The 24,633-nt window shown below is 42.6% G+C and overlaps 3 protein-coding genes across 4 annotated transcripts; 1 reads left to right on the forward strand and 2 right to left on the reverse strand.

Annotated features, from left to right (window-relative positions):
- Positions 1-1,128: 1,128 nt before the first annotated feature.
- On the forward strand, positions 1,129-9,298 carry LOC123098964 (uncharacterized). Of its 2 annotated transcripts, XM_044521064.1 has the most exons (7): positions 1,129-1,273; positions 1,722-1,825; positions 2,281-2,395; positions 2,556-2,674; positions 3,808-4,029; positions 7,250-7,325; positions 8,566-9,298. In XM_044521064.1, the coding sequence occupies exons 1-7, from the start codon at positions 1,218-1,220 to the stop codon at positions 9,002-9,004; spliced, it is 1,131 nt and encodes a 376-aa protein (XP_044376999.1). In that variant the 5' UTR covers positions 1,129-1,217; the 3' UTR covers positions 9,005-9,298. The 2 variants fall into 2 exon arrangements, with proteins under 2 accessions (XP_044376999.1, XP_044377006.1); XM_044521071.1 differs by lacking the exon at positions 3,808-4,029.
- Positions 9,299-10,960: 1,662 nt separating this feature from the next.
- LOC123081782 (uncharacterized) lies at positions 10,961-13,321 on the reverse strand. Its single transcript, XM_044504315.1, has one exon. The coding sequence runs from the start codon at positions 13,319-13,321 to the stop codon at positions 10,961-10,963; it is 2,361 nt and encodes a 786-aa protein (XP_044360250.1).
- Positions 13,322-18,294: 4,973 nt separating this feature from the next.
- Positions 18,295-22,480, reverse strand: LOC123081794 (uncharacterized). Its single transcript, XM_044504322.1, has 3 exons — positions 22,399-22,480; positions 18,972-21,343; positions 18,295-18,303 (listed from the first exon to the last, which is right to left on the reverse strand). Exons 1-3 carry the CDS (start codon positions 22,478-22,480, stop codon positions 18,295-18,297), a joined length of 2,463 nt encoding a protein of 820 aa, XP_044360257.1.
- Positions 22,481-24,633: the final 2,153 nt, after the last annotated feature.

The following is a 24,633-nucleotide window of genomic DNA, read 5'->3' on the forward strand; positions in this document are numbered from 1 at the left end:
TCTAGCGGCGATTGGTTACGACTCCCTCCATCTCAAAATATAAAAACGTTTTAACACTAACATGGTGTCAAAAACGTTCTTATATTTTGGGACAGAGGGAGTAATGTATAAGAGAGAAGCACTCACCGCCGCCTCTTCCTCCTCCTAAAAAATGCAGCTAGGGTTTCTGCCTCTCGCCGGCTCCGACGCAGGTCCGCCTCGTCTCCGGTGGCCCTAGGGCCATCGAGGCGCGGTGGATCTTGCCAAGGGCCGGCGGGAGGGCTTCGTTTTTAGTCGTTTCTTTCAATTTTATTAGGGTTTGTGTTCTGCTCAGGAAGACGAAACGGCGGCGGCTTTCTGAAGATGGAATAAAGGTCTCGCCGCCTAGCCCCCATTTCAATGGTGCGTCTAGCATCATTGGAGGGCGTGTGGAGGTGTGTCTCCGGCGGATCTATCTTTGGTGGATTTGCTCGGATCTCGTTGGTGTTCGTCTACGTTCGTGTGTCTTCGGATTGGATCCTTCTGATCTATGTTATTCTTCATCTGTGGTGATTGCTGTTCTGGTGCGCTGGTCCTATGGGGCCTTAGCACGACGACTTTTCGACTGACTACTACAACAAGTTGTGCCCGACTCTGACGATGGAGGGGCGATGACGGCGGCATGCCTTCGGCTCGCTTTAGTGCTTGTAGTCGTCGCTAGGTGGTCTACGGATCTAGATGTAATTTTTATTATTTTTGGTATTCGTTGTACTGCCATGATTGAAGATGAATAGACCGGAAGATTTCCCGCAAAAAAAAAAGAAAAAAAAGAAGCACTCACAAAAAAAAAGTGTATAAGAGAGAAGCAAAAAAAAAGTTTGTTTATATTATAGGCATGCGAGTATAATAACTTCTGCTATTTCTCTAAATGATAGAGAAGAAGCAAGAGAAGCATGTTGTATTTATTTTATCTTCGTCAATACAAGCAAGCAAAGATGGTTAAGCAACCCGGTATGTCGAGACAACAAAGTCCTCATCAACCGCGTGGAAACTAATAGGACATACTTAACGCGGTAAACTTGGGGTTTAACATAATTAAGCAAAAGTTTAGGAACGATTGAGGAGAAAATAAGCCTCGCGTGAGACGGAAGCAACCTCGTCTTGTGCAGCCTTGTGCTAAGTGCTAAGGCACTGGTCAACCATTCCACATCCCCCCACTTCGTCTCGATACCGCACCTCCTGAGTTCGTTTTGCTTCCCATGGCGGCTCTTGCCCAAGCTCCTAGCCCAGCAGAATCCATCGATCCACCGACCAGGTACCAACAGCACGATCATCCTTTGCCGAATTCTTTGATCAATTGTGTAGATCTGCTGGCTGATCGATCTATTTTACTAGTTCCATTTTCATCCTTAATGGTCTAACTTGTAATTGTTCCAGCTTCATGATAGTGCTTATGCAACTGTGTCACTAAACGAAACGCATATGCTCATACTCCGTATGTGAATACTGCTGTGAACAAAATAACATCAAGATTAACTCACTCTTGTAAACTAGTTAACGTAGATATATCTGTATATCTAGACAAATTTAAAACAAGTAATCTGGGATGTAGATAATATGTCGTAGTTGAACTCAAAATTTTATAGAACCATCCATAGTGTATACATCTCTTGTTTGCACATCTCGGAAATGCCTTAAATTTTAACCATGGTTTTGGTGGACGAGTGCATCTTGTGACTTGACACGTATCGTGGATCCTGCAGAGACCATCGCCAAAGTGTGACAGCCGCTGACGGGACTGGAAGAGGAATGGTGTATAACTTGGCTTATTTGGAGCTCCCTAAATGCGCGTCTTGGAGCCTTCCTGGTAATACTATTCAATTGATCGGCTCAAAAAATGCAAAATAAACACAATCGATGGATATAAATTGAGTAATGGTTACGGACCTAAGCCTAGCTACATGCACTTTCCAATATACGATAAAAGTGTTTCTTTTAATATCTTTGCTCCAGGTTTTAAATATTTGACCAAAACTAAGACTAAAACTTCATGTTTTTTGGACTCAAATTACTTTCACCGAGGGTGGGTTGCAGACATGTACTCTTATCTTGCTTTCAACCACTACTTTCTGTTATAATACAATAAAAAAATCATATAAATCCGTACATGTGCGCTGAAAATAAGATTTGAGAAAATATGCACATGATTCATCGAAACACATTAATTTAATGATGGGTGAGTTAGCTTGCAGTTTGGCACTAGACGGAATTCATTAAGATTGGATAAAATTTCCGTACTCATTTAACTATGATTAACTGTAGGTGGGTTGTGTGTGCTGCATGAGCTGGAAGAGTTGGGCTCTTTCTCGTCTGACAAGACTTCCGAGATTTCTAAGCCTGGCCGTAGTGATGAAGAGTTTATTATGGTGGGCTCAACGTAAGAGTTTAATTGTACAATTTTTGGCGTTGTACTCTTATTTTTATTTAATGAAATACACACAGCTTTCTTGCATGGTTCAAAAAAAAAATTTGTGAACCCCCTCTCCCATCCCCAGTGGCCGCATCCTTTCTTTCTTTTTAACGAATCCATATTTCAGGTTTCGCATGGATGCACACAATTTGGTCAAAACGGGTTGTGGCTCAGCTAAATCTGACCTCAGTGTTGGGTTGATTCTCTACACCTTGGTCACACGCGATCACAAAATTATAAATAATGGTTAGTATTCTAACTTTTCAGTCATCACTTCCATTTGAGATTACCATGATTAGAGCATGGCTAATAGTATAGCCAACTGCTGGATATATGTTGTTATCATCTCATATATAACCAATATTAGCCAGCATGTGTAGTTGTTAGCTTCACTTTATTAATACCTAACCCACCTCACACTCTGACAAGTTTTGAAGCCCCTGTTGGAGCTGGCTCTTATAATTCAAAGTCTGCTTTCCTTCTCTCTCCTTCAACTCGGCATAAATATAATATTTTAAATCCTTATAGCATGCTTACATCATCTTATCACACCTGTTCTGGTCATAATGCAAGTATCATATATATTAGTATCATACATATGATACTAATGCATAGTATATATACTTCATAGATTGGTATCATAGTGATCTCATTTATTGTCATGCATGACACATATGCGACATAATTTAATATGATATGGTATCATATGTTGATACCCAATCCTCTTTTTCCTCAGTTAATCGCGTGTCACCTCAACAAAAAGTCTAGTTGGCATACATGTCCTACCTATGATACTCTCATTGTAACTAGTCTTAGTACATATGAAGAACTAATCATATCCATGACCACTCTACTTAAATGTTAACATATATACTATGGCTTTGTAATTGTTAGCTACAATTGTACTTATTGTTTTGGAAATTGGAAGCTTTCATTATTATGCCTCTGCATCAAATAATCATACAACCTAATTGTATTACAGCTTTTGTTGCAACCGATAAGAAACAGGCAAATTTTAACATGGTCCCTCTTACTCCCTCTTTTTACATATGAGGTAAGAAGGTAAGAGTTAATCAGGCCACTAATTAATGTAATCGACGGCTCTGATCTATTTTATACTCTTACCTCTCATGTGAAAAGAGGAGGTAAGAGGGACCATGTTAAAACTGCTCAAAAAGACAGTCATAGAGAAAATTAAATGAGCACAAAAAAAGTATAATAATATGAAATTTATGCACACCATATGTTCTCAAACAAGATCACACAATTTAATTGGCAGTGAACACGTGGAAATGAACACCATCACTCGAGACATAGCATTAAAATTAGCCAGTTATGGGAAAGAAATTAAGTTATATTATTGTATTGATATATTGCAGCACCCCTTGGTAAGCCTCACAGTTCTGAATGCTCAAGGAGACTTGAAGTATACACTAATGATGTAAGCGTAACCGATAGACAAAAAGGAGAAAAACATGACGGGAATACATTGAAGAGTACTGACGCTCGACTTGCCTTGAAGCGGAAGTCATGCAAGAATGACCTTGTGTCCAAAGGAAATCATGCACATCCTGATAATGGTTTTGTTACTGATTCATCGGGTGAGACATTTAATCGTTCTCTTTTTGTTTGTCTTCAAGAACAAATAGTCCATAGTACTAGTAAAGCCTTAAACTGCCATGTAATATATGGTTCTGACGTTACTACACACTTTACCAGCCAATTCCTATGTGATTGACCTTTTCGTCACTAAATATAGTTTATAACAACATGACTTTCCTAAAAGATGTGCAGTCGGACAATCAAACTACAACCTTTTGTTTGACTTTAATGTTAACGCCCACATGTGTGGCACGAAGCAACATGACCCGAACGCCTTCATTATCATTCATTTTGCCACGTCAAAACAGATGATATCAGCGGGAATCTTTTTGGTTTTCGCCTTAAAAATGTTTTATCTTCTAATTAAAAATCCATTTTCACCATTAAATCCATCTAGACGAGATTTATAAAACTAGATCCCATGTTGATATGTTTCGACGATTTTTTTTGCCAAAAGTTGTCATGATGTTTACACTATAGTTGTCATAGTGTTTACACTAAAGTTAACATGAGATGGCTTATCTGTTTTTTTTAGATTTAAAACTATCGTTGTATTTTAAACTACTTTTTACGACAAGTTTTATTAATTGACCATGGCAATTTTTAGTAATTCACGGCAAATTTAATGCATGGATCATGGCAATTTTTAGTAATCCATCATGGCAAATTTAGTTTATAGATCATGACTATTTTAGTTTATAGATCATGGCAATTTTAGTGTTTTTGACCATGGCAATTCTAGTACTTGGACCATGAAAATTACTTTTTGTATGAACCATGGAAATTTTAAGTGCATTTATCATGGCAAATTTAAGTAATTCACCATGGCAATTTTAGTTTATGGTTGGTTTTATAATATGTCAAAATTTACTTTTAAAAGTAGAAAAAAAATAGCTGAAACATATCATGACAACTTTAGTGTAAACACTATGGTAATTCATGTGCAATATACATGGCAACTTTTAACCCAAAAAAGGTTGTTGAAACATATTGGTGTGAGATCTAGTTTCGAAGATCTCGTCGCGATGGATTTAACGGTGAAAACAGATTTTCAATCAGATTTTTCATTTAAGAGATAAAACATTTTAAAAACTGGAAATCCAAAAAGATTCTCACATGCATGAATGTGGTGACGTGGCGCAATCTATGTGTTATAGGGTGTGTGGTCGTGTGTTGTTCACACCACACGTGTGAGCGTTATCAGTGTCCTTGTTTAATCACGAAAGAGATAGTCACCTGACTCGGATATAAGTTGTTTGGCCAACAATTACTCGACTAAAATATGTCATTCTGTGATATAAAGTCACAATCGTTATTACTCTCCAATATAATAACATCAATTTTTTTGTCACTTACACTACTCTGTCTATATGACAAATAAGTGTTGTTTTGAACACTGAAATTGTCTCAAAGGTGTAACTTTGACAACTAATTACTATTGAATTGTATGCACAAAAACCAATATATTCTAATACTCTGGAAGTACTTTTCAAGGCAAATTTCGGCACATGCTTTTCAGTTTTCCAATCTGAATAACTAAAATTATATTTGTAATCATAAGTAGAAGTTTGGCATAAAACATGCCCAAAACATTACGTATTTGTGATAAGGATGAAGTATATATAAATACTGGAGATAACTATTGATAAATGTCTCATCTTAGAAAAATGATGAAAACATGTTACTTTTTTCGTGAATACGCAAAGCTTGTGTATTTTCCATTGATAGAATAGAATGAAATGAGTACAAAGAAAAGGTACAACATATTGACACAAACACAAGTAGGCATGAACATGGTGCCTAGAGCAGTGGGCCAGGGATGCTCGACCCAAATAGAAGATACAATGCAGCTAAACCTATGAAGCCCCCATCTAGAGGGGCGGACCAATCCAGCATGAAATCCAACATCGCTCAAGCCAACACTAAGGACGGCACGAGCGACCAAGATATCGCCTTCATGAAGGAAAACAACGTCGTGACACCGTCACCATCCGATCCGAATAACCGAACCCAGGGTTTCCCCTTAGGTCGAAGAGGGGCACGGGAGGAGGCCATGTCAGCGCCTCCATGAAGGAAAACGACACCCATGGGTGTCGTCGCTGCCAACACCAGCAAGCCGGGCAAAGATTTCTCCTTGGCCAAAGCCTCAGTAGTCCCAACTCCCAAGCCACCAGGTACAGAATCGGAGAAGAGGATTCCACGGGTGGTCAAAACCTCCACGGCGGGAGGAGGGGTGGTGTGGCTGCACCTACCACCGGAGGGCGGCCCTGGGCGCCGCCGGACAAACGAGAGTTGGAACTAACACCAGGCAAGGCATGGAGGTATACAAGGTCGGGGAGGTGGTGAGGCATAGAGAACCGATGCAGGGGGTAGTGACGGCGTCCAGCGACACAAGCGAACTAGGAGCTGGAGAAACGTAGATCCTAGGTGCCGGGGCCATAGCCGTGAGGACACCGGTGAGTTGAATGAGCTGGAAGGAGCGTAGACACCGGATCGACGGGTCGGAGGCGCCGGCAAGCCACAAACACTGGAAAACGCGGGTTCGAAGCCGTCAGGGCCGGAGCAGCGCCAAAACCCACTGCGAGGCGCCAAGGTACATCATGCCACCAGATCAATGTGCCGCCGGGGCAGTCACTGCTGAGGATAAGACCGTCGTTGCCTCGAGTAATCGCCGTAATGAGGGGCACCACAGAACACAAGGACGAAAGGTCCTCACTCGGTGCAGCGCCCGCGCTAATCCCGAGCAGCGGCAACACCAGCAGCTGTTGAGCATCACCGCTAGGGACGCGGGAGGCTGGACAGGAGGGGAGCAGCAGAAGCTGGGGGAGGCCACCAGCGCCGAATATCGGTGGCATGGGATGCGCGCGTTGGTGGGGACGGAGGGCAGGGGCACGCTGGAGAAGAAGATGCCCCTCCGCCTGGGGATGCCGCCCGCGCCGCCCACAATCCAGATCTCGTGAGGGAGGGATGTAGCGCAGCGGCACATCAGATAGGAGAACTGCCCCACCGCCACCATCCCGAGGTCCGCTTCGCTGGCCGGCCCTCCGGCGGCAGCGACGCGGGGGTGGGCAGCGGGAGGGAACCGGCCGGCAGCAGCTAGGGTTTCCCCCGGTTTGTCCGGAGACGCAGGGACCGGGTCATGAAAACATGTTACTCCGTGCAAAGATAAATAAATTGCGCAGCTGTATAACTTTTGTGCTAATGCCTGATTGCACACAGGTGAAACTAGTCTCAGCTTGAATGCTGCAACTGAAACTCCAATGCATTATCGGCCAGAGGGAGGACTCGTCCACAGGTAAAATCTTCATGTCCCTCCAATCTGTGATGTCATGTGTTTTCAATGTACTTGCTGGTAATTTCTTTTTAACCTCGTTTGGAAAGGATCACTCTGTATCGTACTCGTAGTAGTACCCAAAATTTGAGTACTCTCCTGCACAGACGCGAGTATTCAAACGCGGGCCCATGTGTACTGAAAATACGTAGTGGAAAGTTAATGGAGGTCAAAGCTAGAAATATTTGAATTATAGGAGTACTTGAGGGTTTATTTGCATTTTCCTCCCGATAAAAGTGGGGAACCGAGCAGCGAGTCAGCGACTGCGGAACTCTTCGTGTGATGGTGCTCCTGGTCGCCGGCTCCAGGTTCGCTACTTACTGCAACCTCGATCTGCCACTGCCATACAGGTTTTTTTTTTGTTTTTTTTAACGTCTGATAATCACCTCGGTTGCGGCCGGGGCCAATCGCATGAAATTTCTCGAGCAAAGTTGCAAACCCCTTGGTTCTTCTTTTTCACTTTTATGTAGTTTCCCCGAGCGATTCTGGTTTCAAACCGTTTGTCTATTTGGTTTTGAATCGGAGGAGATAGGAAGTTCAGGTTCTTCTAGAACTAGATGATGCCCGCGCGTTGCTGCGAGAATTGGTTGCAATATATTTTAATGAGATTTGATTGTGTGGAATATAAATTTTTAAATTAACAACGCATGAATCAAAATTAAAAATACATATGACTTAATATATTTGATAAAATATTTATTGAATATAAGCTAAACAATAGAATGATAATTATTTTCCCATGCATGGTTGCATGTGGTGGTGGGTCTTTATGATGCATGGTTACATGTTAAGGTGGACCTTATTCCATCCATAATTATATGATGATGTGGCATGCTTGCATGTTAAGATAAATAGTTTAGTGGGATCAATCTCTTATGTACTTCCTTCGTTCCTAGTGGAATCTCTCCAAAGACTTATATTTAGAAACGGAGGAAGTATATAAGATAGGCTTCATTTCTTTTCCATACGAATTTAACGGAAATTATTTCCAGATGGGTCGATGGGTGGTTTTTTTTTGTGCTGTAAGTCGGCGGGTGTTTCAATTAACTCTGAGAAATCTGCAGGATAATCTATTCATTTTAATGTACAGATGCATTACAATACCGTTGGCAAGTACTGTACTATTAGTGATAGGTTCCTCTGTTCGTATTACGGTATTAGCTCATTCATTTATAGTGACATCTCATTCTCGTGTTATGTTCAGCGGAGCACCTAGCCACCCTGCAGCTGCACAGGAATCAGGCACAACACCACTGACCAAGACGCCCGGGGCCGCCTGGCTGGTTGCATCTTCTGCCGCGAATCACATGACCGGCGACCTGAGCCAGCTGACGGATTGCATGCCCGCACCGGCCGATCTCGTCGTCCAGGTTCCGAGCATGGGACCAAGGCAAGTCCAAGACATTGGGTCACTGAACACTCGGACAATGTGTCTCCAGAATGTGTACTACGTCCCTGGGCTCGACAAGAACCTGGTCTCCAGCAGCCAGCTCGCCAAACTTGGCTACACCATCACCCTCGGTCCTTCGGAGTGCCGCGTCACCAAGAATGATCAGGGCCACACCCTTGTGGGGAAAGCTCATTTCACCGATGATTACCTGTTCGAGCTGGACTTCCTCAGGGTTCCTCCCTCCACCAACTGATGGTGCCCTGCCTGCCATCTATCGACTGTGTGGTCGTCACTGCCTACATCATAGAGGTTGGAGAGTAATGATGAATATATGCATACATGCCGCAGTCTTGTTGTAATAATTACATATAATGTGGATGATTATGTCGTGAGATTGGAGTGTTTTTAGATAGTTACTGTGATTTTCAGTACTCTACATTCATTATACCCAGAACATGCCAATCTAACTACTCCTATGTTGAATCCATGAATGGCATGTTTTGTTACATGTTCAGTCTGTACTGCAAGAGGCTGTGTGTACTGGTCATACTTCCCTTTTGCTGTTGGTTTGCTACATGAATGATGCTGCCTAGACAGTAATTAGCCTGGAGTGACTCTGGGTTTGAAGGTTTTCATGGTTTCTAGCTTCTCTTGCGAACTCAACCTTCATTTTGCAAAATTGTTCCATGCTGCTTGAATCTCATTCAGACAGGTTGTTAACATTGGAACTGCTGGGTCTCGCTTAAGAATGAGATGTAGTAGTTGGATTGGCAAGAACTTCCTCTGTTCATTCCAAACAATATCACTCCATTCTATTCCTTTTTTGCTTTTTAATCATGACACATGTAAACCGTCATTTAGTTTGATCTGTTACCATGTTATCTTACGAAGGGCCGTAGTCCGATCTTGTTACCATATGATATTTCAGTGTGTTTAACATTCTACCGCTGTCAATTTGTTATCGTATCTAATTTTCAGTCAGGTGTCGTCTTCGTTTTCTTAACTAGGCATCCCTGAATTTTTTGCCTGTTTTACCATTGCTACTATGCTGTCGTTGTTTATGCATCCATCCTCGGCCGGCGAGACTCGCCTACAACTCTACTACAAGATGTTGAGATCACTACCAGTGAATGCTTCTTGTAGCTGAAGATTTCAGACATGCCATTTGATTTTGGTAGTAATTGCAAACGACCAACACAAACACGGAGGAAGCATATATTTCTCCCCAATGCCGTTAAGGTGATCAGACTTAAATAGTCACAGTTCAGTTCGACAAAAAATACTGCCTCTGTTTCTACATATAAGCATTTCAATACGGACTGCATATGGATGGAGTAGGAAATAAGCTCCCGGATCTACAATACAAGCAAAAATGAAAAACGCCAAATCTTTCTGCTGCTGCTGCTACCACCCCAGCAGCTGTTGTTGGCAAATAGTTTTGCCACTTTTTTCTTTCCTTCTCCGGACTTGAGCAGAGATCAACCCAGTAACAAACTTGACGAATAATAGGCTTACGGGGACTAGGACATTGTCCCGGGAAACAATTTCTTTGTCTTCCACAGGGTCCAAATGATTGCAGCAAATCCCAACTTCCATACTGTCACACAAACTGTGACAGATTATATGTAACAGTTTGTGAAACCGACCAAACTGTGAATAATAGACACTTCTCTCTCATTAGAGAAAGAGAGATACATGAGCACAATTGCACAAATACGACCAAATTGGATGAGACAGAATACATGAATACAAACTGAGACCGCCAAAAGCAGAGTACAACTTCCGGTACGGCTGTTCTTGTATTCAGAGTCTATTATATTGTACTCACATACATAAATACATGAAAAGTGCTATTATTGTACTCAAAGGCAGGCTGTAATAATTTACCATTCAGCAACAGTCTTCATCCCTTTTTTGTTAGTGACTGCAAGAAAGTGCAATCACAATGAAGAAACTGTGTGGTCTTGTAGATCAAGTCACAGACTAGTAAATGGTTCTTATAGATAAGGTTCAGACATAGCACACACTAATAATGCAAATCAAGGATAGCAGGGAAATGACGACCAATTAAACGAGAGATAAAGGAGCACAACTACTAATCCAGAGATACATGAGTACAAAACAGAGACTGAAGGAGAGTACAGATTAGCTAGTGAGATAAAAAAGCATCATAATAAAGTTTATTGCAGAGGAATATGCATGGTAGTTTTCAAAGGAGAAGTGTCTTGAGATGCTTTTTGAGGACACTCTTTTCTGTATGTTCCGTGATGATCCATACGAGGGTCGTGAGCTCGCCACCATAGCTGAGCTGCTTGGCATGAGAATCCCTGCTGCACCGGAGGGACGCAAACATGAGCAGACGCACCCACGCATCCAGGATGAACTCCAACATGCCTTCTGTGCCCCCAGGAAGTTCATTCGCCAAACCTGGAATCCAGTGTGCATGTCCTTTCAACATATGTTCCTCTGCTTTCATAATCATTCTTTCACCATACTTGGGCCGTGGACTTAGCAGCTTCCCAGCAAGTTGAGTTCCTGCCAAGATGCAAATACTAGCTGTGCGCTCGAGATGATTAGTAGTACTAACTACGAGGGTTCTAAGATGATCCTTGTGGTCCAGCATCCACATGGAAAGCTTCTCTTTCCCTGTATAACCACTGGAACTAGATTCCCTGGCCAGCATCTTAAGCAAACTGAGGGTTGTTTTGTACATGGTGTGGAACTTACGGCCTGGTAGCATGTTGTGGTTTGCAGTGGCGAGGAACATCATGTAATCTGACAACTCCTTGATCCCCTTCACATGTTCCTCGAGCACTCCTCCGATGATCTTCGGGCTGCACAAGAGGAAGATGTCTGTGGCAATGTGCCAGATAAGAATAACCTCTTGAAATTCAGGAGGAAAGGACATGTCTTCGTCTGACTGGTCAATAGTGCGAGCAGCTTTCTCGTCCATGTCAGGCCGTGCCCCATCATAGTTGGAACCGGTGTGGGCATGCCTCCGTAGATAAACTCGCTCATAAGCTTCAGGAAGGGCTCGATCATACCTCCGGTGATCAGTCTGTTGCTCATACAGTTCAGGCAGGGCTTGACCGTACATGAAATTGGCGTGACCAAGGCTCCAGTGATCAACTTGCTCGGAGTGAATGGGCATTGACTGTGCAGCTTGCACATTTTGTTCCAGATCAACAGGAGTGAGTCTCATACCGACAGGGTCCTTCTGACTGGGGTCAGGCAGCCCAGGAGGATCATCTTCCATATTGTCGACAAACTGCACTGCAGGAGCAAAAAACTGTGTGCATACGTGTTTTAACTTCAGCTCCCTGACATAGTCTGGACTCCTAAGGCCGCTCGGCTGATCTTCCCATCCAATCTTCTTCAGCAGTCCAAATCTGCTGTATAGGGTGTCCCAGCCACGAGTGCACTCAGACAACATGTTGCGCCCCTGGAACTTGCCCTGCCACCTCCTGTAGCTTTTCGGTTCCTTTGCACATTCACATGTCCCCAACCACATGGAGAGCCGGGAAAGACCCAGAGGCACGACAAACCGGCGGAGATTCTCCCATCTCTCCAGGCACCAAAATTCATGCTTCAACCAATTGTTTTGCATATGTTTGAAGTATGAATGTGTCCAGGCTGACGTTACTGCACTGAGCAAGCATCTCACATCAAGGAGGAAGGTCGTCACCAACAATACATAACTGATAACTGTATCTTCCGTCTTCAAGGAGTTCTTCAAGCCCTCTTTGCACTGGAGGCCAAACAGCAGGAGCGCGATGGCGGTAAGGAATGGCGAGGCCAGACGGATGGCGTAGCCATGCCAGGTGTGGACTACGGCTGCCTTGGTGTAGAGGATGTCATACATAAGGGAGAGTTCCATCTCCACCACCTTGCACATACTCTCCCATCTACCAGAGAACATGCTTATGCCGGTTTTATGATGACGCAGGTCCACCGGATAATCGGAAAAGGCACCCTTGCAAATATCGAACAGGTCGTGAGCAACCAACAGGGCTTTCTCATCTTCTAGCACCTGCTCCCTGCCTCCACCATAATCATCACCAAAGCTACTTGGGTGCTGCCGCTGTCGCTGCTGCTTGAATGACCTCCAGATGTAGCCCAAGTCGGCTCGCCATAGCGCCACCCCACTCTCTATATACTTGAAAATGCCCAAGAACAACATGATGCAGGAGGCCCAGCGCAACAATCCGGTACTATAGTCCGCAAGTATATACCTGCACATAAGGTAGATGGATCCCAAGGTTTGAAAGGGAACAACTATCGTTAGGCGCGCCGAGAGCCCACTGTCCCCCATGCTGTAGGCGCTGATGTTATCAGGGCGAGCGTTGTGTAGCAAGAGGAACGGCACCCAGAAGGCGAAGATCATCTTCTTGCACGGCGAGGTTTCGATGTACAGGTTGCCCATGATATATGCTGGGGCCCAGTCGGTCAGCTGGTATGCCACCCACACCAACCCTCTCCTCAAACTTCTGCTTTTGCGCCGGCGGATGTCGGCGAAGACGACAAGGATAAGATGTGACGCTAAGCTGAGAAGCGCCACTGTCCGGTACATCCAGTTGCTCCACCCATCGACCGCCTGCTCTATCCATGGTCCCGCAAAAAAACATGTACTAGCCATTAAGTGCTCCTGTCCTGCATGCACCGAAATTCAGATTAGCTATACTATATCAGTTTTTTTTTCAACATGAGGATAACCCCCGGCCTCTGGATTGACCGATGCACATAGCCATACACTATAACTAGATCATATATATGTGTAAAACATCTACTAGTAGTAGTATGTAGTCTAGCTAGCTGTTACTGTTATCGAGATGTTGCATCCATGCTAGAGAGAGGATAATAAGGAACAAAAAACAAGGATCAAGTACATACGTACCGGCATGCACCAGCTAGCTAGGCAGATCAATGCTTCGACCTTCCAGTGGAGACATGAGACAAGTGTTGTTCTCGAGTCCTGTCTCTAGAGATGGGACTGGCATATGAGCAGTCCTAAGTTGATCCACTAATAGCTTTACCTGTAGAGAGCTAGTTAGGTTCAGTATTGTGTTTAAACTTTGTACTGACCTGTTAAACTATAGCTATTGTGCATCAATATTCGCTTGAAGTCCTAAGAAAACACAAGGTTGTCAGGGACGGTTTTCTTTGGCTGGGGTTGTTGTCGATCTGAATTGAGGATGTCAGTGATTGGCAGATCCAGTCTGCAAAATTTGTCCTACTTACTAGGACAGCTGATCAACATTGTTCATAGCTCCACTTCCTAGTCTACACACTAGCTAGCAGCCAGAAACAAAAACTAATGACAGTGGTAACCAACAATCACCGAGGAAACCGGCAGAGTCACATGCTTACACATGCACTGAACTTTTTTTTTTGATCAAAGAAGGACACATGCACTGAACTGAAGCTCAAGATGATAAGTACTGTATATCTGACTGGCTATCTAGTACTAGAAGGGATTGCTTATTTGTGCTAGAACAACAGAGAAAATTGCTTATTTGTGCCTCACAAACGCTCTTGGGAATCCTACTCAGGCATATATATTTTTTCCATTAGTGTCAAATATGCAAAAACAATGTACTCCTAAAGTCTGGCTACTAATCGTCCCCGTGCGAGGAAACAGAGAAATTGAGAGAGCGCTCACCGAAATCAGTGGAGTGGCGCTTCGACATATACAGGAACTCGGCATACTCCTGCTCCCGGCCATGCCGGAGACCGCGGCACACGAAATCTTGAACAATGCAATGGAGAAGGGCGCAAAATGCAAGGCCATACCGCTGCCTTGCGGTCCTCCTCGCGGCCACCGGCCAGCCGCTTCAGGTCAGGGACCGAGCGCGGAAGGGCGCCGCCGCCTCCTCGATTCCCTTCTCGGTGGTCGGCTCGGCGCACGCGGTAGAGGGTGGTGTCCTCCTTGGCCTCCCCTACAGGATCCGGTGCCGCCGTACAGGGGAGGTGGGCGAGATTTTTCTTTCTTTAGGATCTGGAGGCGGGCGCGAGTATGACTTGCTTGTAGCGAGACAGAAGCGGACGATAATCGGTCGGCCCGCTGGTGATCCACAACCTCAAAACATATACTCCCTCTGTAAACTAATATAAGAGCGTTTAGATCACTATTTTAATTATCTAAATGCTCTTATATTAGTTTACGGAGGGAGTACTCCGTAACAATGTAGTAGATCCGGAGGGAGTATATGACACAATGTTAAACGTGTATATTTTTTTATGATTTATATAAAAAATGTATAAAACAAAATATATATTTTGAAAAAGTTTGTGCAGTGTTAAAAAAATGTTCGTGCAACTTTTGAAAATGGTGATAGCATTTGAAAAAATGTTTCAACACGTAATTGAAAAAATGCTTAATACTCCGTAAAGAAATATAAAAGCGTTTAGATCACTACTTATATTCCTTTACAGAGGGAGTACATATGAGAACAACAATGTTCAAAAACACGTGTTTAAAAGAATGTTCATCATGTACTTGAAAAATGTTAAACATATACTCTATATCTAGGAACGGAGGGAGTATAAAATAAATGTTCAAAAACTATACACCCTATATCTAGGAACGGAGGGAGTATAAAATAAATGTTTCAGCTGTATACGAAAAATGTACAATGCGTCTCGCACAAAGTAGACATCAAAACATGTATTTAAAAAAATGATAATTATCATCTTTACAAATTTTAATCATCTATTTAAAAAAATTTAAACGTGTATAATTTATTTTCTTGATGTATAAAAAATTTAGATCTCAAAATATGCACATTTAAAATAATGTTAATCATGTATTTAAAAAATTGTTAAACTCATAGAACATCTTTTTCCTCCAACTATTCTAATTTATACAAGCTTTTGGATAAATATATATCAATAGTGTTCGCCTGTTTAAGCGCGAGTGTTGCACCTAGTTATGGGCTAATGGTAGATGGAGACATGGTGCAAATAGGGAGGATTGTTAAACACATGCATCTGCCTAGGACAGTTACTTCTATGCATCGAACATGACCTTGTATATCATGCAAAAAAAGAGCATGTCCTTGAATATTGCAGAAAATGGGCGGTTTCATCTGAAGTAGTAGCCCATACTTGTTTGAGCGATACCATAAATATCAACGGAATATTTTTTTTCTCTCTTCGAAAAGGAGGTCAAAACCCCCGGCATATCAACAGAATACTACAGAGAAGTGTTCACTGAAAATGCGGAAAACAAGATCCGTTTCATGGTTTACATCGCATACATCAAACAACTTGAGGTCAAGCCTAAAATAAATAAATTAAAGACCAAAGAATATTACATGAGGCATATGCTCATAGAGTTTATATCCATAGGCAAATGATACAACATATATTATTATATCTCAATCATGGCAGTACATCAAGCAGGCAGCAACATGGCATCCACCATGATATTTTTTACTGTAGGAACGAAAGAAAATACACACAAGCACATAAACAAACCGACACACTTGTTTGGATACTCTCAATGGGATCCAGTTTTATTGAACACGAAGGCGGGACATAACTTTGGCTTGTGAAATTTCAGACCATGCATATGCATTATTAGTCATCAAGATCAAGGGATGCCAGTAGAGCATCCCCTTACATAAACTATCACAAGCATCACCGCAGAGTTTCACAAAGAGTTTCATCTCTTCACTGTTGGTAGCTGGTGCCAAAAAAGCATAGTATGCGTCAATTACTAACTTTTTAATTAGTTTCCACATACAAAATGAATATAAATATATTCAGATGGATTTATTTACCTATGTTGACCATGACCTTGTTGTCACACACGGAAGACCTACATTCTAAGCTGCAATTCTCAATGGTGTTTAGTTCATCTGCCAAAACGAAATAGATCTGTATTAGCTATTTACACAACTACCTTTTGGGATCATGGAAACATTATTCATGTGAAATATGATCATACAAATATCATCTAAACAAATTAATAATAGTTTATATTATGTTAGTAGGTAAACTTGGGAAAATACTCTTTTAGCATCAATGTCTACTTCAAAAAGGAGATAGTATATACTTCCTTGGTCCCAGTGGGACTGAGAGAGTAGCATATACTCCGTCTCATATTAATTGTCGCTCAATGAATGTATTTAGACGTATTTTAGTGCTAGATAGATCAGATTGAGTGTTATTAGTATATGAGACAGGAGGGAGTATAAACTAAAAGTAGTAGTGAGTTATGCGAAAGTGCTATTGTGAGCTCGAGCTCACAGGCACCCTTTGCTACAGTACAAACAAAAAATATATTTAAAAAGTTCAAAAAAATCTGAATTTTTTTGGCAACAAACATTGATATAATTTTCACATGCGTACAAATTTTCATGACAAAATGACATTCATGCAGGTCTCAGCAAAAAAAACAAAATCGATGCTCCAAAATGCTTCCAAAAATCGATGCACCCTTTGTTACATGTTCAGTCTGTACTGCAAGAGGCTGTGTGTACTGGTCATACTTCCCTTTTGCTGTTGGTTTGCTACATGAATGATGCTGCCTAGACAGTAATTAGCCTGGAGTGACTCTGGGTTTGAAGGTTTTCATGGTTTCTAGCTTCTCTTGCGAACTCAACCTTCATTTTGCAAAATTGTTCCATGCTGCTTGAATCTCATTCAGACAGGTTGTTAACATTGGAACTGCTGGGTCTCGCTTAAGAATGAGATGTAGTAGTTGGATTGGCAAGAACTTCCTCTGTTCATTCCAAACAATATCACTCCATTCTATTCCTTTTTTGCTTTTTAATCATGACACATGTAAACCGTCATTTAGTTTGATCTGTTACCATGTTATCTTACGAAGGGCCGTAGTCCGATCTTGTTACCATATGATATTTCAGTGTGTTTAACATTCTACCGCTGTCAATTTGTTATCGTATCTAATTTTCAGTCAGGTGTCGTCTTCGTTTTCTTAACTAGGCATCCCTGAATTTTTTGCCTGTTTTACCATTGCTACTATGCTGTCGTTGTTTATGCATCCATCCTCGGCCGGCAAGACTCGCCTACAACTCTACTACAAGATGTTGAGATCACTACCAGTGAATGCTTCTTGTAGCTGAAGATTTCAGACATGCCATTTGATTTTGGTAGTAATTGCAAACGACCAACACAAACACGGAGGAAGCATATATTTCTCCCCAATGCCGTTAAGGTGATCAGACTTAAATAGTCACAGTTCAGTTCGACAAAAAATACTGCCTCTGTTTCTACATATAAGCATTTCAATACGGACTGCATATGGATGGAGTAGGAAATAAGCTCCCGGATCTACAATACAAGCAAAAATGAAAAACGCCAAATCTTTCTGCTGCTGCTGCTACCACCCCCAGCAGCTGTTGTTGGCAAATAGTTTTGCCACTTTTTTCTTTCCTTCTCCGGACTTGAGCAGAGATCAACCCAGTAACAAACTTGACGAATAATAGGCTTACGGGGACTAGGACATTGTCCCGGGAAACAATTTCTTTGTCTTCCACAGGGTCCAAATGATTGCAGCAAATCCCAACTTCCATACTGTCACACAAACTGTGACAGATTATATGTAACAGTTTGTGAAACCGACCAAACTGTGAATAATAGACACTTCTCTCTCATTAGAGAAAGAGAGATACATGAGCACAATTGCACAAATACGACCAAATTGGATGAGACAGAATACATGAATACAAACTGAGACCGCCAAAAGCAGAGTACAACTTCCGGTACGGCTGTTCTTGTATTCAGAGTCTATTATATTGTACTCACATACATAAATACATGAAAAGTGCTATTATTGTACTCAAAGGCAGGCTGTAATAATTTACCATTCAGCAACAGTCTTCATCCCTTTTTTGTTAGTGACTGCAAGAAAGTGCAATCACAATGAAGAAACTGTGTGGTCTTGTAGATCAAGTCACAGACTAGTAAATGGTTCTTATAGATAAGGTTCAGACATAGCACACACTAATAATGCAAATCAAGGATAGCAGGGAAATGACGACCAATTAAACGAGAGATAAAGGAGCACAACTACTAATCCAGAGATACATGAGTACAAAACAGAGACTGAAGGAGAGTACAGATTAGCTAGTGAGATAAAAAAGCATCATAATAAAGTTTATTGCAGAGGAATATGCATGGTAGTTTTCAAAGGAGAAGTGTCTTGAGATGCTTTTGAGGACACTCTTTTCTGTATGTTCCGTGATGATCCATACGAGGGTCGTGAGCTCGCCACCATAGCTGAGCTGCTTGGCATGAGAATCCCTGCTGCACCGGAGGGACGCAAACATGAGCAGACGCACCCACACATCCAGGATGAACTCCAACATGCCTTCTGTGCCCCCAGGAAGTTCATTCGCCAAACCTGGAATCCAGTGTGCATGTCCTTTCAACATATGTTCCTCTGCTTTCATAATCATTCTTTCACCATACTTGGGCCGTGGACTTAGCAGCTTCCCAGCAAGTTGAGTTCCTGCCAAGATGCAAATACTAGCTGTGCGCTCGAGATGATTAGTAGTACTAACTACGAGGGTTCTAAGATGATCCTTGTGGTCCAGCATCCACATCGAAAGCTTCTCTTTCCCTGTATAACCACTGGAACTAGATTCCCTGGCCAGCATCTTAAGCAAACTGAGGGTTGTTTTGTACATGGTGTGGAACTTACGGCCTGGTAGCATGTTGTGGTTTGCAGTGGCGAGGAACATCATGTAATCTGACAACTCCTTGATCCCCTTCACATGTTCCTCGAGCACTCCTCCGATGATCTTCGGGCTGCACAAGAGGAAGATGTCTGTGGCAATGTGCCAGATAAGAATAACCTCTTGAAATTCAGGAGGAAAGGACATGTCTTCGTCTGACTGGTCAATAGTGCGAGCAGCTTTCTCGTCCATGTCAGGCCGTGCCCCATCATAGTTGGAACCGGTGTGGGCATGCCTCCGTAGATAAACTCGCTCATAAGCTTCAGGAAGGGCTCGATCATACCTCCGGTGATCAGTCTGTTGCTCATACAGTTCAGGCAGGGCTTGACCGTACATGAAATTGGCGTGACCAAGGCTCCAGTGATCAACTTGCTCGGAGTGAATGGGCATTGACTGTGCAGCTTGCACATTTTGTTCCAGATCAACAGGAGTGAGTCTCATACCGACAGGGTCCTTCTGACTGGGGTCAGGCAGCCCAGGAGGATCATCTTCCATATTGTCGACAAACTGCACTGCAGGAGCAAAAAACTGTGTGCATACGTGTTTTAACTTCAGCTCCCTGACATAGTCTGGACTCCTAAGGCCGCTCGGCTGATCTTCCCATCCAATCTTCTTCAGCAGTCCAAATCTGCTGTATAGGGTGTCCCAGCCACGAGTGCACTCAGACAACATGTTGCGCCCCTGGAACTTGCCCTGCCACCTCCTGTAGCTTTTCGGTTCCTTTGCACATTCACATGTCCCCAACCACATGGAGAGCCGGGAAAGACCCAGAGGCACGACAAACCGGCGGAGATTCTCCCATCTCTCCAGGCACCAAAATTCATGCTTCAACCAATTGTTTTGCATATGTTTGAAGTATGAATGTGTCCAGGCTGACGTTACTGCACTGAGCAAGCATCTCACATCAAGGAGGAAGGTCGTCACCAACAATACATAACTGATAACTGTATCTTCCGTCTTCAAGGAGTTCTTCAAGCCCTCTTTGCACTGGAGGCCAAACAGCAGGAGCGCGATGGCGGTAAGGAATGGCGAGGCCAGACGGATGGCGTAGCCATGCCAGGTGTGGACTACGGCTGCCTTGGTGTAGAGGATGTCATACATAAGGGAGAGTTCCATCTCCACCACCTTGCACATACTCTCCCATCTACCAGAGAACATGCTTATGCCGGTTTTATGATGACGCAGGTCCACCGGATAATCGGAAAAGGCACCCTTGCAAATATCGAACAGGTCGTGAGCAACCAGCAGGGCTTTCTCATCTTCTAGCACCTGCTCCCTGCCTCCACCATAATCATCACCAAAGCTACTTGGGTGCTGCCGCTGTCGCTGCTGCTTGAATGACCTCCAGATGTAGCCCAAGTCGGCTCGCCATAGCGCCACCCCACTCTCTATATACTTGAAAATGCCCAAGAACAACATGATGCAGGAGGCCCAGCGCAACAATCCGGTACTATAGTCCGCAAGTATATACCTGCACATAAGGTAGATGGATCCCAAGGTTTGAAAGGGAACAACTATCGTTAGGCGCGCCGAGAGCCCACTGTCCCCCATGCTGTAGGCGCTGATGTTATCAGGGCGAGCGTTGTGTAGCAAGAGGAACGGCACCCAGAAGGCGAAGATCATCTTCTTGCGCGGCGAGGTTTCGATGTACAGGTTGCCCATGATATATGCTGGGGCCCAGTCGGTCAGCTGGTATGCCACCCACACCAACCCTCTCCTCAAACTTCTGCTTTTGCGCCGGCGGATGTCGGCGAAGACGACAAGGATAAGATGTGACGCTAAGCTGAGAAGCGCCACTGTCCGGTACATCCAGTTGCTCCACCCATCGACCGCCTGCTCTATCCATGGTCCCGCAAAAAAGCATGTACTAGCCATTAAGTGCTCCTGTCCTGCATGCACCGAAATTCAGATTAGCTATACTATATCAGTTTTTTTTTCAACATGAGGATAACCCCCGGCCTCTGGATTGACCGATGCACATAGCCATACACTATAACTAGATCATATATATGTGTAAAACATCTACTAGTAGTAGTATGTAGTCTAGCTAGCTGTTACTGTTATCGAGATGTTGCATCCATGCTAGAGAGAGGATAATAAGGAACAAAAAACAAGGATCAAGTACATACGTACCGGCATGCACCAGCTAGCTAGGCAGATCAATGCTTCGACCTTCCAGTGGAGACATGAGACAAGTGTTGTTCTCGAGTCCTGTCTCTAGAGATGGGACTGGCATATGAGCAGTCCTAAGTTGATCCACTAATAGCTTTACCTGTAGAGAGCTAGTTAGGTTCAGTATTGTGTTTAAACTTTGTACTGACCTGTTAAACTATAGCTATTGTGCATCAATATTCGCTTGAAGTCCTAAGAAAACACAAGGTTGTCAGGGACGGTTTTCTTTGGCTGGGGTTGTTGTCGATCTGAATTGAGGATGTCAGTGATTGGCAGATCCAGTCTGCAAAATTTGTCCTACTTACTAGGACAGCTGATCAACATTGTTCATAGCTCCACTTCCTAGTCTACACACTAGCTAGCAGCCAGAAACAAAAACTAATGACAGTGGTAACCAACAATCACCGAGGAAACCGGCAGAGTCACATGCTTACACATGCACTGAACTTTTTTTTTTATCAAAGAAGGACACATGCACTGAACTGAAGCTCAAGATGATAAGTACTGTATATCTGACTGGCTATCTAGTACTAGAAGGGATTGCTTATTTGTGCTAGAACAACAGAGAAAATTGCTTATTTGTGCCTCACAAACGCTCTTGGGAATCCTACTCAGGCATATATATTTTTTCCATTAGTGTCAAATATGCAAAAACAATGTACTCCTAAAGTCTGGCTACTAATCGTCCCCGTGCGAGGAAACAGAGAAATTGAGAGAGCGCTCACCGAAATCAGTGGAGTGGCGCTTCGACATATACAGGAACTCGGCATACTCCTGCTCCCGGCCATGCCGGAGACCGCGGCACACGAAATCTTGAACAATGCAATGGAGAAGGGCGCAAAATGCAAGGCCATACCGCTGCCTTGCGGTCCTCCTCGCGGCCACCGGCCAGCCGCTTCAGGTCAGGGACCGAGCGCGGAAGGGCGCCGCCGCCTCCTCGATTCCCTTCTCGGTGGTCGGCTCGGCGCACGCGGTAGAGGGTGGTGTCCTCCTTGGCCTCCCCTACAGGATCCGGTGCCGCCGTACAGGGGAGGTGGGCGAGATTTTTCTTTCTTTAGGATCTGGAGGCGGGCGCGAGTATGACTTGCTTGTAGCGAGACAGAAGCGGACGATAATCGGTCGGCCCGCTGGTGATCCACAACCTCAAAACATATACTCCCTCTGTAAACTAATATAAGAGCGTTTAGATCACTATTTTAATTATCTAAATGCTCTTATATTAGTTTACGGAGGGAGTACTCCGTAACAATGTAGTAGATCCGGAGGGAGTATATGACACAATGTTAAACGTGTATATTTTTTTATGATTTATATAAAAAATGTATAAAACAAAATATATATTTTGAAAAAGTTTGTGCAGTGTTAAAAAAATGTTCGTGCAACTTTTGAAAAATGGTGATAGCATTTGAAAAAAATGTTTCAACACGTAATTGAAAAAAATGCTTAATACTCCGTAAAGAAATATAAAAGCGTTTAGATCACTACTTATATTCCTTTACAGAGGGAGTACATATGAGAACAACAATGTTCAAAAACACGTGTTTAAAAGAATGTTCATCATGTACTTGAAAAATGTTAAACATATACTCTATATCTAGGAACGGAGGGAGTATAAAATAAATGTTCAAAAACTATACACCCTATATCTAGGAACGGAGGGAGTATAAAATAAATGTTTCAGCTGTATACGAAAAATGTACAATGCGTCTCGCACAAAGTAGACATCAAAACATGTATTTAAAAAAATGATAATTATCATCTTTACAAATTTTAATCATCTATTTAAAAAAATTTAAACGTGTATAATTTATTTTCTTGATGTATAAAAAATTTAGATCTCAAAATATGCACATTTAAAATAATGTTAATCATGTATTTAAAAAATTGTTAAACTCATAGAACATCTTTTTCCTCCAACTATTCTAATTTATACAAGCTTTTGGATAAATATATATCAATAGTGTTCGCCTGTTTAAGCGCGAGTGTTGCACCTAGTTATGGGCTAATGGTAGATGGAGACATGGTGCAAATAGGGAGGATTGTTAAACACATGCATCTGCCTAGGACAGTTACTTCTATGCATCGAACATGACCTTGTATATCATGCAAAAAAAGAGCATGTCCTTGAATATTGCAGAAAATGGGCGGTTTCATCTGAAGTAGTAGCCCATACTTGTTTGAGCGATACCATAAATATCAACGGAATATTTTTTTTCTCTCTTCGAAAAGGAGGTCAAAACCCCCGGCATATCAACAGAATACTACAGAGAAGTGTTCACTGAAAATGCGGAAAACAAGATCCGTTTCATGGTTTACATCGCATACATCAAACAACTTGAGGTCAAGCCTAAAATAAATAAATTAAAGACCAAAGAATATTACATGAGGCATATGCTCATAGAGTTTATATCCATAGGCAAATGATACAACATATATTATTATATCTCAATCATGGCAGTACATCAAGCAGGCAGCAACATGGCATCCACCATGATATTTTTTACTGTAGGAACGAAAGAAAATACACACAAGCACATAAACAAACCGACACACTTGTTTGGATACTCTCAATGGGATCCAGTTTTATTGAACACGAAGGCGGGACATAACTTTGGCTTGTGAAATTTCAGACCATGCATATGCATTATTAGTCATCAAGATCAAGGGATGCCAGTAGAGCATCCCCCTTACATAAACTATCACAAGCATCACCGCAGAGTTTCACAAAGAGTTTCATCTCTTCACTGTTGGTAGCTGGTGCCAAAAAAGCATAGTATGCGTCAATTACTAACTTTTTAATTAGTTTCCACATACAAAATGAATATAAATATATTCAGATGGATTTATTTACCTATGTTGACCATGACCTTGTTGTCACACACGGAAGACCTACATTCTAAGCTGCAATTCTCAATGGTGTTTAGTTCATCTGCCAAAACGAAATAGATCTGTATTAGCTATTTACACAACTACCTTTTGGGATCATGGAAACATTATTCATGTGAAA

Source organism: Triticum aestivum, chromosome 1B (assembly GCF_018294505.1).
Source record: "Triticum aestivum cultivar Chinese Spring chromosome 1B, IWGSC CS RefSeq v2.1, whole genome shotgun sequence".
NCBI lineage: Eukaryota > Viridiplantae > Streptophyta > Magnoliopsida > Poales > Poaceae > Triticum > Triticum aestivum.

Coding starts and splice junctions, on each gene's coding strand:
- LOC123098964 (XM_044521064.1), top strand. CDS start 1,218: ATGGCGGCTCTTGCCCAAGCTCCTAGCCCAGCAGAATCCATCGATCCA. Junction 2,396..2,555: donor TTTATTATGGTGGGCTCAAC/GTAAGAGTTTAA, acceptor TCCATATTTCAG/GTTTCGCATGGATGCACACA. Junction 7,326..8,565: donor GAGGGAGGACTCGTCCACAG/GTAAAATCTTCA, acceptor TGTTATGTTCAG/CGGAGCACCTAGCCACCCTG.
- LOC123081782 (XM_044504315.1), bottom strand. CDS start 13,321: ATGTACCGGACAGTGGCGCTTCTCAGCTTAGCGTCACATCTTATCCTT.
- LOC123081794 (XM_044504322.1), bottom strand. CDS start 22,480: ATGGCCTTGCATTTTGCGCCCTTCTCCATTGCATTGTTCAAGATTTCG. Junction 21,344..22,398: donor CGGCATGGCCGGGAGCAGGA/GTATGCCGAGTT, acceptor CGGTGCATGCAG/GACAGGAGCACTTAATGGCT.